The sequence below is a fragment of the Chenopodium album genome, chromosome 27 (assembly GCF_948465745.1).
Source record: "Chenopodium album chromosome 27, dcCheAlbu1.1, whole genome shotgun sequence".
Taxonomy (NCBI): Eukaryota; Viridiplantae; Streptophyta; class Magnoliopsida; order Caryophyllales; family Amaranthaceae; genus Chenopodium; species Chenopodium album.
Genome location: NC_137860.1, coordinates 2,535,083 through 2,549,813, shown reverse-complemented (window position 1 = coordinate 2,549,813; position 14,731 = coordinate 2,535,083). Strand labels below are relative to the sequence as shown.

Below are 14,731 nucleotides of genomic sequence, written 5' to 3'. Positions count from 1 at the left end.
TTAGTAGTGATTTGAGATAGAAACTTAGTTTGCTTGGATTATTGGAATTCTACTTGTGAGAAAATAATTTTGTTGTATCCTACAAGGTTAATATATGATTCAACCACGAGTTATTATTCACTGACACACGATTTAGAATAATGAATCATATTTAGAATAATGAATCATAGTTTATGGTCGTGACCAATAAAAACCATGCTATCATACCTCACATACTCTGTATAATTTTGTCTAGTTTGATTTGAATAATTCTGATTTAGTTTGATTTTAACAATATTAATTAAGTAATAGGAATAATACGAAGAAATAGAAACCTAATACTTGATCTCCCTTTATTCCATATTATCTTGCTTAATGTTTAATTTATTAATTCAAATCTTTAACCATCGATATTTGTTATTACTCTCTCCATCACAATTTAATCATCACACAAAGGTTATGCACCAATATAAATTAAATTAATGAAAATAATTATTTCATTTGTTACACAAGCCGAAAACTAGTTATGTTTGCAAGGAAGATAGGCACTCCAGTTGAAAGTTGATACATTACGTTCATAATTGAGGTTACGCGTTCAACTCTTTTACTAAGTTAACTAATCATGTATAGTAGTTCATGTATATGGATAATGAGAGTATGAGAGCAAGGGAATTAACAAGGGACAAATACATCAAGCCATCCTTAAAAAAAAAAAAAAAAAAAAAAAAAAAAAAAAAAAAAAAAAAAAAAAAGAATAATGAAAAAACTAGGCATTAGCTCAATTGGTATGAGCTTACCTCAGATATAAGGAATGAAGAGGGATAGGGATTTGGGGAAAGGGATATTAAAATCCTATGTTTGTTTATAGTGATTGGCCTGGCATTAGAGAGAGGGATGTAACAAGGATAAAATCACCTTTTATCCCTCAATTTCTATACCTAAGGGGGTTGGAATTAAAATGAGGGATAGGAATTATAACTAAAATGACATTTATACCCTGAATGAAGAGAAAAAAATAAAGAAGAAAGATAGGGTTAGTAAGGGTAGCTTTGTAACTTGGTTACTTATTCTACTTTTATCCCTAACTTATACCAAACAAAGGATCACACTTTATTTAATCCTTATCCCACCCAAAATTTTATATCCTTATCCTATCCTCTTATCCTTCTTATCTTTATCCCACATACCAAATACCTGGTAGAGGTATAAGGTTCGATCCCTACCAAGTAATGGTGCTTGCTGGAAGACCTGGGAATCCTGACTCAAACCCGATGACCCGACCAGAATGACCCGAAATCGACCCAAACCCAAATCAACTCGACCCGAAGTGGAACTGACCCGACCCAAAGTTGACCCGAGACCCGAAATTTACCCGACCCGAAGTTGACCCGACCTTTAACTTGAATTAATTGACCCAAATAGACTCGAAACCCAAAGTGACCTGAACCAAAATTATCTTATACCTGAAATGACCAGAATCTGTTTAAGCTAAAGACTTGACCTTAGCAAACCAAAATAGAAAAAAACCGCAATCAAATTGACTTAATTTTCTTTTATTAATTTGTAATGTGTAACAATGTAAGTAATTTACATATTTTGAGCATTGCTTTTCTTGATTTCTTTGGGCTTTTATCTCTATAAGTTATTAAAAATTCGTAATACCTAAAATAGACTCAACAACATCTTACATGACTACATTATTGACTTTCATATAATAGCTGAAAAGATGGTCAAAGTGAGATGTGTGAATAGTGCAAAATGTCAAATCGTTGCGAGTAATTTGGGATAGAGGGATTATAAGAATTAATATAAAGTAATTAATACAACAATGACAATGATAGTAAGAGTATTAAAACTAAGATCAATAAGAGAGTGAGGTACTCGTATAACTCAATTAGTTATAGTATCCTCTTAAATTTAGGAGATTCTGAAATTGATTCTCAACCTAAACACACAAAAAAATAATAAATAAATAAAAAATAATAGATATAAAAAATAAAAAAATATATAAATAAAAAATAAAAGGTCAATAAAAGTCAAACAATTACTATATTCCACGAAAAAAGTAGTCTTAATAAATATAGTGAGTTTTTCGTCAAACAAAAACTAAATATATAAGCAGAGTTGAATTTAATCAAATGCATCACCTGAATATGACCCGACTCGAAGTTGAACCGACCCGAACTCGACCCGAAGGGTTGAACCGACCCGAACTCGACCCGAAGTGTTGACCCGACCCGAACTCGACCCGAAGTGTTGACCCGACCCGATCATCAGTTGACCCGAAATGACTAAACGCAACCCAAACTTGTCCTGATAACCTTTGGACCCGAATTTAATCCGACCACCCGAATGACCCATTTGCTAGGTCTACTCGCTGATAAGGATTCCCTTACCTTCCCCGGGGTCTAATTATGGTGGGCAAAGGCGCTAGATAAATAGGCAGGCCTATAAAATTGGGCTTGTTTTTTTACAAAAATGGGTTGATTAAAGGCCCAATAGGATTGGACCAATCTGATCAATCACAGAAAAAGTTGAAGTTTGAGCGCAGAAAAACAGAAGCAAGCAAGTTTTCTCTCCTCCATTGGAACAGCCGCTAGTAATACAGCTTGAATCTAGCTTTCTCTCCTCCATTGAAGCAGCTTCTTGAGGTAACATTTTACTTTCCATATTTTCATTTCAATCATCGAATGTCAATTTCACAATCTAGGGTTTAGTTTTACACTATCGTTGATTTAATTTTTAGTGTTGTCAATTAGGGCTCTTCTAAGGTGGATTATTCAATTGTTTGTTTAAATTACTGAAGTTATGAAATATCATAGCGGTCGATTTTGTTGCTAGAATTTTACTATGCTTAATTTTCGTTGAATTTCTTAAGCGACGGGATTTTTATATGAACTTTTTAGCATAATTTGGTTGCAAATTTTTTTACAATTTTCGAGCCAAGTCAACACGAGCCGAGGCTATTGGAGCCCGTGCCGAACATGGGCTTTGAATCTCTTGAGCCATTTTAATTCAATTTAGGGTTCTTCTAAGGTGGATTGATTATTGAACTATACACTGCTTATAATCTAATAATTACTGAAATGCTGGAATTTTTTCTGTTCATACTTTAATCAAAATTAATTTAATTTGATAAATGGGTCAAATTTGGTTGCTAATTTGTTGAAGAACCCTTGAATCGATTTTAGGGCGGAACTATGAAAAGGATCTTCTTGCCTTGGCTCAGAGATGGGCCTACTGCTCCCATTGCTTATCAAACTGAAGCTGTCAAGAAAGTTTGGGATTATATCAAGCTCCACAATCTTCAGGTATTTTGATTAATTCTTTGATTAAGCTTAATTTTAGGGTTTAGGGTTTTAGGGTCCTATGCATTTACTACATTTTGTTTCCTCAGATGTTTGAAAGTTGATCCATTGATTAGGTCGATTTTCTATTTGCATTTCGATTTAGAATGTGAAAACGTAGAGGTGTTTCGAGTTGCTTGCGGGTTTTGATTTACATACCATTCTAAATTGAGTGTTTTGAAGGTTATTGTATTTGTGTATACAAATAAGGAATTACTTCACATTAATTGTTGCATTGGTATTGAATTTTGAAAGCTAACAAGTAATGTTGAATTGGTACCTGAAATTAGAGTGTTATAATGCTTTAATAGAATGAGTGCCATATAAAATAATATATTGTTCCATTCATCTAATTTTTAAATATCAGAACGTGCATGAAATTACCTGAACTTATTAGGCCTTATTTAATACTTATTTTAGTTGAAATTTGAAACCTTTTCAGAACTTATTTTTCATGAAATCATCTTATCCGAACTTAATTGAACTTAGTAGAACTAAAATAAGTGAAAATAAGGTGAACATAACATACCCTTAAGAGTAGTTGAATAGACAGATAATGCAAGTTGCAACTTGTAGGAGCATTTTTGTTTATGTTTGCTTCAAGTCTAAACTTGCTATGAAGTAGAACCCTCCCATGTATGGATTCAAGATGCATGTAATTGCTAATTTTTGTTGAATTGTGTGTATGGATTCTTACGAGAATTGATTTTGTGGGTTGATGGGGGAGGGAGTTGTATATCAGAATCGTAGATTTTAGATTTTCAGCCTACCCATGAAAGCAATGTTGTAGGCATTTAAATGGAATTTCTGTATACTTAATGAATGGTTTGACGATTTGCATTTGAGTAGCACTCAATAATTTCAAAGGTGGTCTTGCAATTGTTTTAGGCTTTTATCCATCATTGATGCTCTGTTGGATGTCAAGGGATTCTTACGGAATTTTAAATTCATTTTAGTTTTTTCTTTTAAAAGTTTCAGGGAATTTCTACTTCAAGGACGTTGCTTTCAAATTCACCCTCTGATGCAACACCGATCTCTTCCCCTCTGATCCCAATATCAGCGGGTGGAGCTGGGAAGACTGATGACCAGACTGAAAACCAGGCTGTAAAACCAAAGCCTGAAAAGGTTCAGGCAATCTTGAAAGGAATAAAGCAGGTAATGTTTCTATGTAGATCCTTAATGTTTCAATGTAGATCCTTAATGTTTCAATGTAGATCCTTTATATTACCCAAAGTTCCCTTCGCTGGAAGTTATAACCTTCAATGTTTATCTGCTTCACGTGTCATCTTATACATTATGCAACTGCCTTACTTGAAATCAAATTTTGGATGTAGTAACATTCCATGCTTCCCTGTTGTGTGTGTTGTTTTTCTGTTTTGATAAATTGTTACCATATTATTCTATTTGCTAGGTTGAGTGAGGTTGCATTTTTTTTAATGACATTATGACTAGTATTCCAGCTTGTGTAACGACTCTGTTCATTTGTTGCTTCTAGAGTCCTAAAAAGGTAAATTTGGTTGCTGCTTTGATCCGTGGAATGCGTGTTGAAGATGCTTTGTTACAGCTGCAAGTTACTGTGAAGCGGGCTTCTAAAACTGTCTATCAGGTTTGAGTTCTTTTCGACTTAAGTTGGTACTTGGTTTTGGAAAAGTTAATGTGCAATACTCAAACCTGAATATTCAAAGTAGAGATTAATCTCTGTTTGAATATTGCATATTTAATTTTAATCTCTATTCAGAGGTTAATGTAAATTTTAATCTCAAAGTAGCTTTATTTCAGAATAGATTAAATTTTAATCTCTATTCAGAATAAATATTTCAGAGTAAATTTTAATCTATTCTGAAATTTATTCAAAGTATTCAGAATAAATATTTAAGAATAAATTTCAGAATAAATTTTTCAGATTAGATTAAAATTTTAATGTGCAATAGAGATTAAAGTAGCTTTGTTTGAATACTTTGAATATTGCACAATAAATTTTAATCTCCAAGTAGCTTTATTTCAGAATAGAGATTAAAATTTACTTTGTGAAATAAAAAATGAAGCTGAATTGAAAATTGCAAATATTGTTTGAAAGAGCTTGAGAGTTAAGGCTTCACTTAGCTTTTGGAGTACTCATGAAGTTATTATGGCATTAGGAAATCAGTTTTCTTCTCAGCATTGATGTTTCTATTTACTCCCTTTGTCCCTTATTAATAGACCACTTTTGAAGAAATTAAGTAAACCACTAATATTTGAAATCTTACCTTTTCACCATACCATAGTCTTTCTTCTCTAAGAGAAAAAACTAAAAAAATAGTCTTTCTTCAATTCATAGTAAGGACATCATGCAGGATTAATATGGTAATGTTAAAGTTTAATTTAACATTAGCAAGGTGAATTTTTCAACTGATGTGTCCATCTGACTTTAGATGGACTTCTCCCCACATTCCACAAGAAGAGGAGTTATATATATATAAATTACTAGGTCGGGTGTCTGTAAATCGGGTGTTTATTGCCAGAAGGTGGGCTTTACAGACACCCGACCTAGTAATTTTATGTAAGTACAGTGGGAAGCTTTTACTCGGGGGGGCGCTCTTGGCCCAGTGTCAACACGATCAGCTTCCTGTCGAATTTGATGTGCAACATTCCTGATTTGAGCAGAGTCCTCTTCTGGGTTGTGGATGGCCTCAATTGCGCCCTGGCAATCAGTCTTTAGAATAACATCTTTTATTTCTGGGGGAACTGTCCTAAGTGCGTGTAAAATTGCATAGCATTCTGCCTGAAGCAGAGAAATGGCATGTACTCGTGTTGAACCATTGACTCTGTCTTCATAGGGGGGTCTGCTGCCCATGCCACTGCTGGCTTCTATTCTCCTGTCCTTTTGACCGTCTTTTTCCATGAGGCCGTCTCTGAATAGCTGTAAAGGATTTTATGAGTATCCCTCCACAGGCTTTTCCAGAAGATGTCTTGAGGATGATTTTGCGAGGTGCAATGAGATGCCAGTATACAGAATTACAGACTTCACCGAGGGCTTACCGTTTTTGTTCCTATCCATTTAAACTCATCCTGCGTATCAGCTTTAGAAATGGCCATCGCTAGGATTTTTTCTGCTACTCCTGGTTGATGGACTTCTAAATGATGTTTGCATTCCAGGTTTTATCTTGTTCTATAAGGTCTGAGACCCTTGAGGTCTAGTGCCGGTGTCATGAGGAGCCTGTTTCATTCTCACCTCTTTGTCTCCTACCCATTTATTCTCTTCTATGAGTATCAACTTGCCATTTCCTACTATTACGCGCAATCTTCCTCTTATTGTCTGTGAACTGACATTTACTGATGATCTGACATGACGTGAAGAACTTAATGGCTCCATGTCCACCTATCTCTTGATTATACTTGAACATTGTGTTAATGTGCATATGCAGGTGGTTCACTCGGCTCGTGCAAATGCTGTCCATAATCATGGATTAGATCCAGACAGACTTTTAGTTGGTATGTTATACAACAGTATATCTTATGAGTTTAGGCACTCCTATGGCATAATGCATTCAAAAGACGGCTAAATATGTGACAATTTTCTTTATTCTCTATGATTTTTGCAGCTGAAGCTTTTGTTGGTAAAGGAATTTTTAAGAAAAGAGTAAGCTATCATGCCAAAATGAGACATGGGATAATAATGAAACCAGAGTGTAGACTGACAGTGGCGGTTAGAGAATTGACTCCAGACGAAGAAGCTGAAATAGCGAAACTCAGAGTCAGCAATTTCAAGAAGCTTTCAAAACGGGAACATCGGCTGGTCCCTCATAAGCTCATTGAGAGTACTCCAGTTTGGGGGAGAAAGAACAAAACCAATAGTCAGGAGTCAACTGTTAAGGCTTGAAAGAGTTTCATTTTTGTAATTCCATCTGTTGTCACACTGGATCATTGCCAATTTCTTTCTTACCTGAGTATTGAGGCGCATACAATATGATGCCGTTTGCCATTTCTATGTTATCTGTATATACATTTTGCCCAATGGATTGGTGTAAACACTAGATGTCTTCTAACACACCATGTCGCTTGTACCGGAACTACTTTAGTTAAAATATGAGATATTTCAGGTCATCATCTATGTGAACAAATTTAGCTTATTGCATAGAGTAGATTACATTTCAGAAATAAGATCCTTTTGAAGATGAAGCAATATCAACGTTGTGAAACATTGAAAGCCTCGAGAAGATGAGGCAATATTTACTAGAATTACTTTTTGTTTTACCTACCTTTGTTTGATTTTTACTGAAACGTAATATAATACTACTCCGTAATTTTTATTGAAAAATTTTAACATAAATTTTAACATTTGGATTGGATTCATAAACATGAAAATTGAAAATATTTAATTTGGATCTGATCCAAATTTGGCTATATTGAATTGCCCAAATTCGGATCGTATATTAATCCAATTATGTCAAGTTAGATATCTAAATCATCTAAGTATTTAAATTGGAAATTGGATCATTATACTTTATTTAGAGGTATTAAAAGCTTCGTGGCTCTAAGATTGTCTCATCTCTATAATCAATTCAGTTTTTAAAGGCTAGTTCATTTGAAATCATGTGAGTTCTTATTGTTAGGTATGTCAAGTAGGTCGTTCGAATAAGGTCATTTTTTGTACCACTTGATCAGGTTGATTTCAGATCAATCCAGGTCGAGGTCACTTTCGATTCTATTGTCAATATGCTTTGAATAAGGTAATCATTATCAGAAGCATTGATTATTTGGTCAGTTCATACCAAATCTAGCTATCATGCGAGTAAAACATACCATTACAAAAATGAGGCAAAACTCAGATACACCTATCGATATAATTATATTGTATTGTATGAGACTGTATGAGACTATATGAGACAATATTAATGAGAAAAAAGAACCCACACAATATAATCAACTTAAACTTAAACACGTTACGGACTACAAAATTTCCGAATCCGACACTGCTAGCCAAAACTCCAACAACCCCCCCATCCAGTAGACTTGGGGGATAACATAACAAACCAGACAAAAGACAAGAATTCTTTAACCCTCAATCTTAGGCACAAATGTTTGAGAAAGTAGAAAACTACGAGTAGTTAGTAATGACTCCCACGTTCATCTCATTTCTAAGTGCACCTCACGATCTCTTCTCTTCTTTCTCTCTCTCCTCGCTCCTTCCGGATCACCACAAGAAACCTTTTCTTCTCCACTCTTCTTCCCCCCTTCATTTCTCTCTCTCTCTCTCTTCTTTCTCTCTCCTCTTTCTCTCTCTAATCAGTTAACCAACCAACCCACAACAACAACAACAACATCATCAACATTCAATCAATCAATCATTCAATTCTCTCTCTTTTGACTTTCCATTTTTTCTCTTTTTTTTGGTTCCCCTGTTAAAGGGAATTCTGTTCTTGTTATTTTGTTTTCTGGGTTTTTTTTTTTCTTCATCAAATTTGTTCTGCATTGTTACGAATTTGTGTTGTAATTGGGTTATAATTAAAAAAAATTAATAATGGGGTTTGATGAAAATAAGGAAATTGGAGAGAAAAGTGGAGCAGAGAAAGAGATTTTAAACCCAGAAAATGATGAAAGAGACAAACTTGGGAGACAAATGAGTGAGAATTCTCTCTATACAACTGATCATGAGGAAGAAGATTATGAGAATAAACTTGAATTGGGACCACAATTTACCATTAAAGAGCAATTAGAAAAAGATAAGGTAATATTCATTTTATTATTATTATTATTTTATCATTTTTTTTTTGAATATTTGTTGAATTTGTTTTTGAATTTTGTAAAAAGATTGAAACTTTTTTAATGGGTATGTTGTGAATTTGGGAAATGCAGGATGATGAGAGTTTGAGGAAGTGGAAGGAACAACTCCTTGGAAGTGTTGATTTGAATGAAATTGGAGGTATATTCTATTTTATGATTTTATTTTTAATAATTTTTATTTGATTGGATATACATTATAGTTTTTGAAGAGATTTATTCATTATAGTTCAATTATATGATAAAAGAAAAGAACTTTTGGTGTTGCATTAATGTCATTTTTAAATTATATGATGTTTGTCCTGCAATTTTGTGAAAATTTGTCTCATTTTATATAAGCTTGGTAAATGCAATCAATTTGCCTCCTGATCTGTGTACAATAAGGGCAACGAATTATAGCGAAAATTTGTCAATGATTTTTGGTGTTTGAAGCTCAACAATGATTGAATCATTCAGAGGAGGTGGGGGTTGTAAATTTGGCAATCTTAATTCTTAAGATCCTGAGTGATTAGGATAGCTAAAGAGTTCATTTGAAGCTTTGGATGGCTTTTTGTGAACCAAGTTAGGGGTGGCTTTTTGTGAACCAAGTTAGGGAAGGAAATCTATACGCGCTTGGTTTGGGATCATACATGCCTCGAAAATTTGACTTTCTCAAATTAGAGCCAGCTTGAGGAAAGGATTAATGTGAGTCTTTAGGGCATCATTGATGATTTACTACACTTGTCTGGTGTATAGTTAATATTAGAGTTTTGAGAGGATCTGGTGCTTCAGTGATGGCAAAAGTTTTATTACTCAAGTTATATGAATGTTTCGGTTTTCTTTTAATCATAAATCGACATGTTATATTGTTGTTTTTATATTTTTCCATGAATTTTTGCATAATAATGCTCAAGTACATGCATTTGTCTAAAGAGTTTAGTATGTGTTAACACGATCACACGGGTATTGGAAGCTAAATCGAGGAGTTGCAGTAACAAATGGAAAAAGGCTTACCTGATTCTAGCTTAGTCTTTACTGCTTATAGTTAACTTGGGGTGAAAATTTCCTTTATTAAGGTCATTGAGCCGCCGTGTTTGGAAAAGAAAAAAGTGTTGTGTAGATGGACAATTCTACTGCGCTTGCTTTGATATGCTAATTCATCCCTTGTTAATGACTCTTTGTGTTGAAGAGTCCTAGCTTGAATTATGAGGTCATTTAAGTTACTGCTCCAATGGATTAGCTGACACGTGGCATGTAACTTATCCCCGTGTAATGATTAATTTTGTGTCTATGGGGGAAGGTAGTCCAACATGATGATTAATGCTTTAACTAATAATTTCAAAGCAACTGCATCTCCAGGCCACACCATAGCATCTTCATCATTACTTGTTAAGTAAATGAGGAAACTTTAAGCATTATATTATTTGGCTAGTAAAAAGAAGATTATTCATTATTACTTCTTATGTTTTTTACTGTAACACAATATGCAATCATTTAGTATGTTACTGCATGAAACTTTTTCGATTTCCTGCCACTCCTGTAACAATTCGGTTTTTGTGTATTGCAGAAGCCTTAGAACCAGAAGTGAAGATCCTAAGCCTTTCGATTCTTTCACCAGACAGACCTGACATCTTTCTGCCAATTCCAGAGGACGGAAAGCCAAAATCACCATGGTTTACTTTGAAGGAAGGTAGCCGTTACAAATTAAGATTTACGTTCCAGGTTAACAACAACATTGTACTGGGGCTAAAGTACACTAACACTGTATGGAAAACTGGCATAAAAGGTAAGCTTTTCTTACAGTATTTCTTCAGCTCATTTGAATATTGAATGTTAAAGATCAAAGATCGTGGAAACCTTTGGCTTAACTGATCCTATTTACAGTGGACAAAACTAAGGAAATGCTTGGAACCTTCAGTCCGCAACTGGAGTCATACACACATGAGATGCCTGAGGAGACTACCCCTTCTGGTTACTTTGCGCGAGGTTCATACACTGCTAGAACAAAGGTCAGTCACATTCAACTATACTAGTATATTCCTTGCTTATGTGCTCAACTTTTAGAGTTTATCTAATACGAAGTATCAGTTTATCAAATCAGTAATATGTCCCCAAATTTTTACAATGAAATTTGTTGTAGACATTGCTGATCATTTAAAAACCCGGAGAACCCTGATTTTTTTTTATTTTTTATTTTTTTATTATAACTCTATTATCGACAGGAAAGGTTAAATCAATTAACGAGCCATTGCATACTTCACATTGAATTGCTTTCTTTCTTTTCTTTTATTTTTTTTTTCTCAAAACATTTGTCTTTACCGCTGAAATCACCCTTCTGCCTTCACCACTCCATTCTGTAATCGCGTAACTCCCTTGTAAAAAAATTGCTCAGGTCGTTCTGAGCTTTCAACTGGATACTTTTTGTATCCTTCTTCCTTCCATTATGAGGCCTTACGGTCACAGTTCTAAGAATTTTGAATATTTGAAATTGTTAGGGGGTCTTTACCTCGGTTATCTTGCATATTCGCATTGATGGTCACCAACATTCTTCTGAAAGATGTGAAGTGATCTATCTTACTACTACTTTACAATTTTGCTGCCTCAGTCTGGGGTACCACGCTCCCCATTTTGCCTGTTCTTAATAAATTGTTTTTCTAAATCATAGAAGGTTCATAAGAATCATAACCTCTATTTTAATCATCAAATAATTTACTACTGCCTCGTTATAAACATACAAAAAATTTACACGGTTTCTAAATCTTGGATTTCTATATGATCTGTGTTGGGGAAAACATATAGCCTACTTAAGCAACTAGAATTCTTCTTGCTGTGATAACTGTGATCTCTTTAATGTTGCTTGCTTGGCTATAGCCATGTAAAGAATTATGTTTGCACAGCTTGCATTTATTAAAAGTCGCGGTGCAACTTGAAAGGCATGAAAATGTGTCATGAACTAAAACATATCTTCCTGTTTATTTTGCAGTTTCTTGACGATGATAACAAATGCTACTTGGAGATAAATTACACATTTGACATTCGTAAAGATTGGTTAACTACATAAGAGTTGTGCATGATCGAGTATTTTTTCACCAAACTATATCCAACTCCTCACTCCGGATTTATCCTTTCAAGATGAATGTAGGTTCTCAAATTTGAAATGGCTGCGACATTTTCTTTTCTTTTCTTTTCTTTTCTTTTTATTTTTTCAAACGTATCAACGGGAAAAGAACAAAAAAGAAGAAAAATTAAAAAAAAAAACTCAGATGTTACTTGTGTAATAGGAGTAGCTGACTTTGTTCAGTTTGCTGTTTTTTGCACTACCTTTGATTCTTGGAGACTCAAACCATTTTCAGGCTAATAGAAAATGTAGAAGTTTCGTTCTTTTTTCTTTCTATCTGTACTTCTGTAGCAGTTCAGCTGAGCTCGAGTTTATTACAAGCCACCAACATGAATACCTAGTATTCTACAAAGTGCCGAAGCCCAACTGTCCTCCAATCCTTCATTGCTTTTGCGTGGAGAATGAGACACCGAGGGGCAAACTCGTGTTGTGCCATTGCTAAAACTCTTTGGCTATCACATGGTTTGGCGGGCACTTGAATCAGTTGCCGGGTGCAATCAACTTGGTTGTACTTGGTTGCATGACCATTGAACAGTTCAAGTGTAATTTTGTGGCTTTACAAGAACACCCTACAAACATCAATGATTGTGATTTTTGGAATTTTCAATGTTGACATTGGTTTTGTTTAGATGGTTAAAGTTTGAACAAAGTTTTGGGTTGAATTTAAAAGAAACCTTACTTCTTATCTAAAAACAAGTGGGCTTACTTTTGGGATCCAGACCTTGTACAGCCCAGCCAGATTACAATAATACAAAAAAAAAAATTAGAGCTAGCCCACCCAGCCCTAAAGAAATTACAAGTAACCATAAATTATTATGTGCATATTACAAAAACTAGTCCCTTCTCTCCGTTGAACTTATGCGTTGACATATGTGTCTGGATGTTTGGTCAAACAATGTCAATTATTTAGAAACAGATAGAATATATGACTAAAAAATTGATGACCTATTACATTTGTGGACACGCTAATGATTTCATCAACAATTTTAACGTGAAAACTTGTTTCTATAACTTATTTCACTCTACACTTATTTTGAAAACTAACAAAAAAAAAATTAAAAAAAAAAAAAAAAAAAACTAGGGTGCTTTTCAGTCAGTTTTTTAAACTAAACATGATTAATATAGGTTCGCTTATTTTTCATTAAATTATACAACCTATATTAATGACATATTTGAAACCCTAGAATTAATATTTCACCTACCGAGAAGAATACACAAAAACACCAAAATTTTTAAAAATTGATAATGACATCGCCTGGCCTTAATAGCATATTAAGGGTGTAACTATATCATTACCATAACATCAACTTAATTAATCAAATTATCTGTCATTCAAAACACATTGATCTATTGACATCAGCATATAGCAATATGTTTAGCTTCTACTGCTAGAAATCAAACAAGCAATACAGCCGACACCCTCATATACCGAAACCGAATCATTTGGTTGGTCCTACATACATTCACATTCCTAATTCTAACTAGAATTATTTTCTCATTTTAATGTTGTTTAGTAATTAAATGTGACAATTTGATGTTGACTAATCTCCTAAATCACATATTTAATATCAAAGACTTAGCTATCCAATATTAACTAATTCTTTTATCACAAGTGTTAAGGCTTTTGTATAATTGATTACCTCGTGTTCTAATTTACATTCTCGCCGACGATTTTTGTTTGCCTGATTTTAACTCATTTTGAAACTAAGGTTTTTATTGTTCAACGATTAATATTTTTAGTCAATATCGAATCATTTTAGAACAAAGGCTTTGTTAACGAGGGAAACTTGTGTAGGTTCTGTATTGAATGTGAACTTTGGTAGAATGACTTGTTAAAAATCATGAAAATTACTGACAATGATGATATTCACAATCATAGCTCCGCACAACCAAGGGATTTTAGTTTTGGCCCACTTTAATCATCAACGAGTTGCATCATTCATCATGCCACATCATGCCCAAACATTTTATTTACTTTACAGCAATACTTTTTCTTTAATTTCCTGTATAATACGAAGTATAATACAAAGAAGATAATAATGGTAGCAACTTTGGCAAGTTTAGGTTTCTTGTAAATAAATTGATGTTTGGTTCGTTAAACATGAACTTAATTTTGTTGTAAGTCTGTAATATTGTTTTGTTTATGCACAGAGTTCAAGATCGATGGTCACTCTTAATCTAGGCGGGTGTTTAATAAGTAGTGTAAGATGGGTATGAAGTTATCGATCACAAGTTATCTTGATGTAAATTAATTATTATTGTACCTATCTTTTATTGATAAAGTTGGTATCTTTATAAAAGAATGGTTAGATCTCTTGATAAAAAATTACTCCTAATTCATAAGAGTAGTAATATTACCCTTGAAAATTTTATCATCTTAAAATCACTTCCTAATGTACAAACATAACCAAAAATTAAAGAAATCACCCCATTATTGGAAAAAAGTTGCCCTGATATAAAGTGTACACAATAAAATTATTGTTAAAGAAAATAATTTTAAACCCTAATGTATGAAATTTGTTAAAGAAAATGTTTTAAAAGTTAAAGA

At 33.7% G+C, this 14,731-nt stretch overlaps 2 protein-coding genes across 2 annotated transcripts; both read left to right on the top strand.

Annotated features, from left to right (window-relative positions):
- Positions 1-2,473: 2,473 nt before the first annotated feature.
- On the top strand, positions 2,474-7,412 carry LOC145620543 (uncharacterized). Its single transcript, XM_081675234.1, has 6 exons — positions 2,474-2,630; positions 3,171-3,290; positions 4,299-4,481; positions 4,822-4,932; positions 6,731-6,797; positions 6,908-7,412. The coding sequence occupies exons 2-6, from the start codon at positions 3,180-3,182 to the stop codon at positions 7,183-7,185; spliced, it is 750 nt and encodes a 249-aa protein (XP_081531360.1). The 5' UTR covers positions 2,474-2,630; positions 3,171-3,179; the 3' UTR covers positions 7,186-7,412.
- Positions 7,413-8,436: 1,024 nt separating this feature from the next.
- Positions 8,437-12,453, top strand: LOC145620275 (rho GDP-dissociation inhibitor 1-like). Its single transcript, XM_081674919.1, has 5 exons — positions 8,437-9,033; positions 9,162-9,228; positions 10,633-10,851; positions 10,950-11,074; positions 12,049-12,453. Exons 1-5 carry the CDS (start codon positions 8,827-8,829, stop codon positions 12,124-12,126), a joined length of 696 nt encoding a protein of 231 aa, XP_081531045.1. The 5' UTR covers positions 8,437-8,826; the 3' UTR covers positions 12,127-12,453.
- Positions 12,454-14,731: the final 2,278 nt, after the last annotated feature.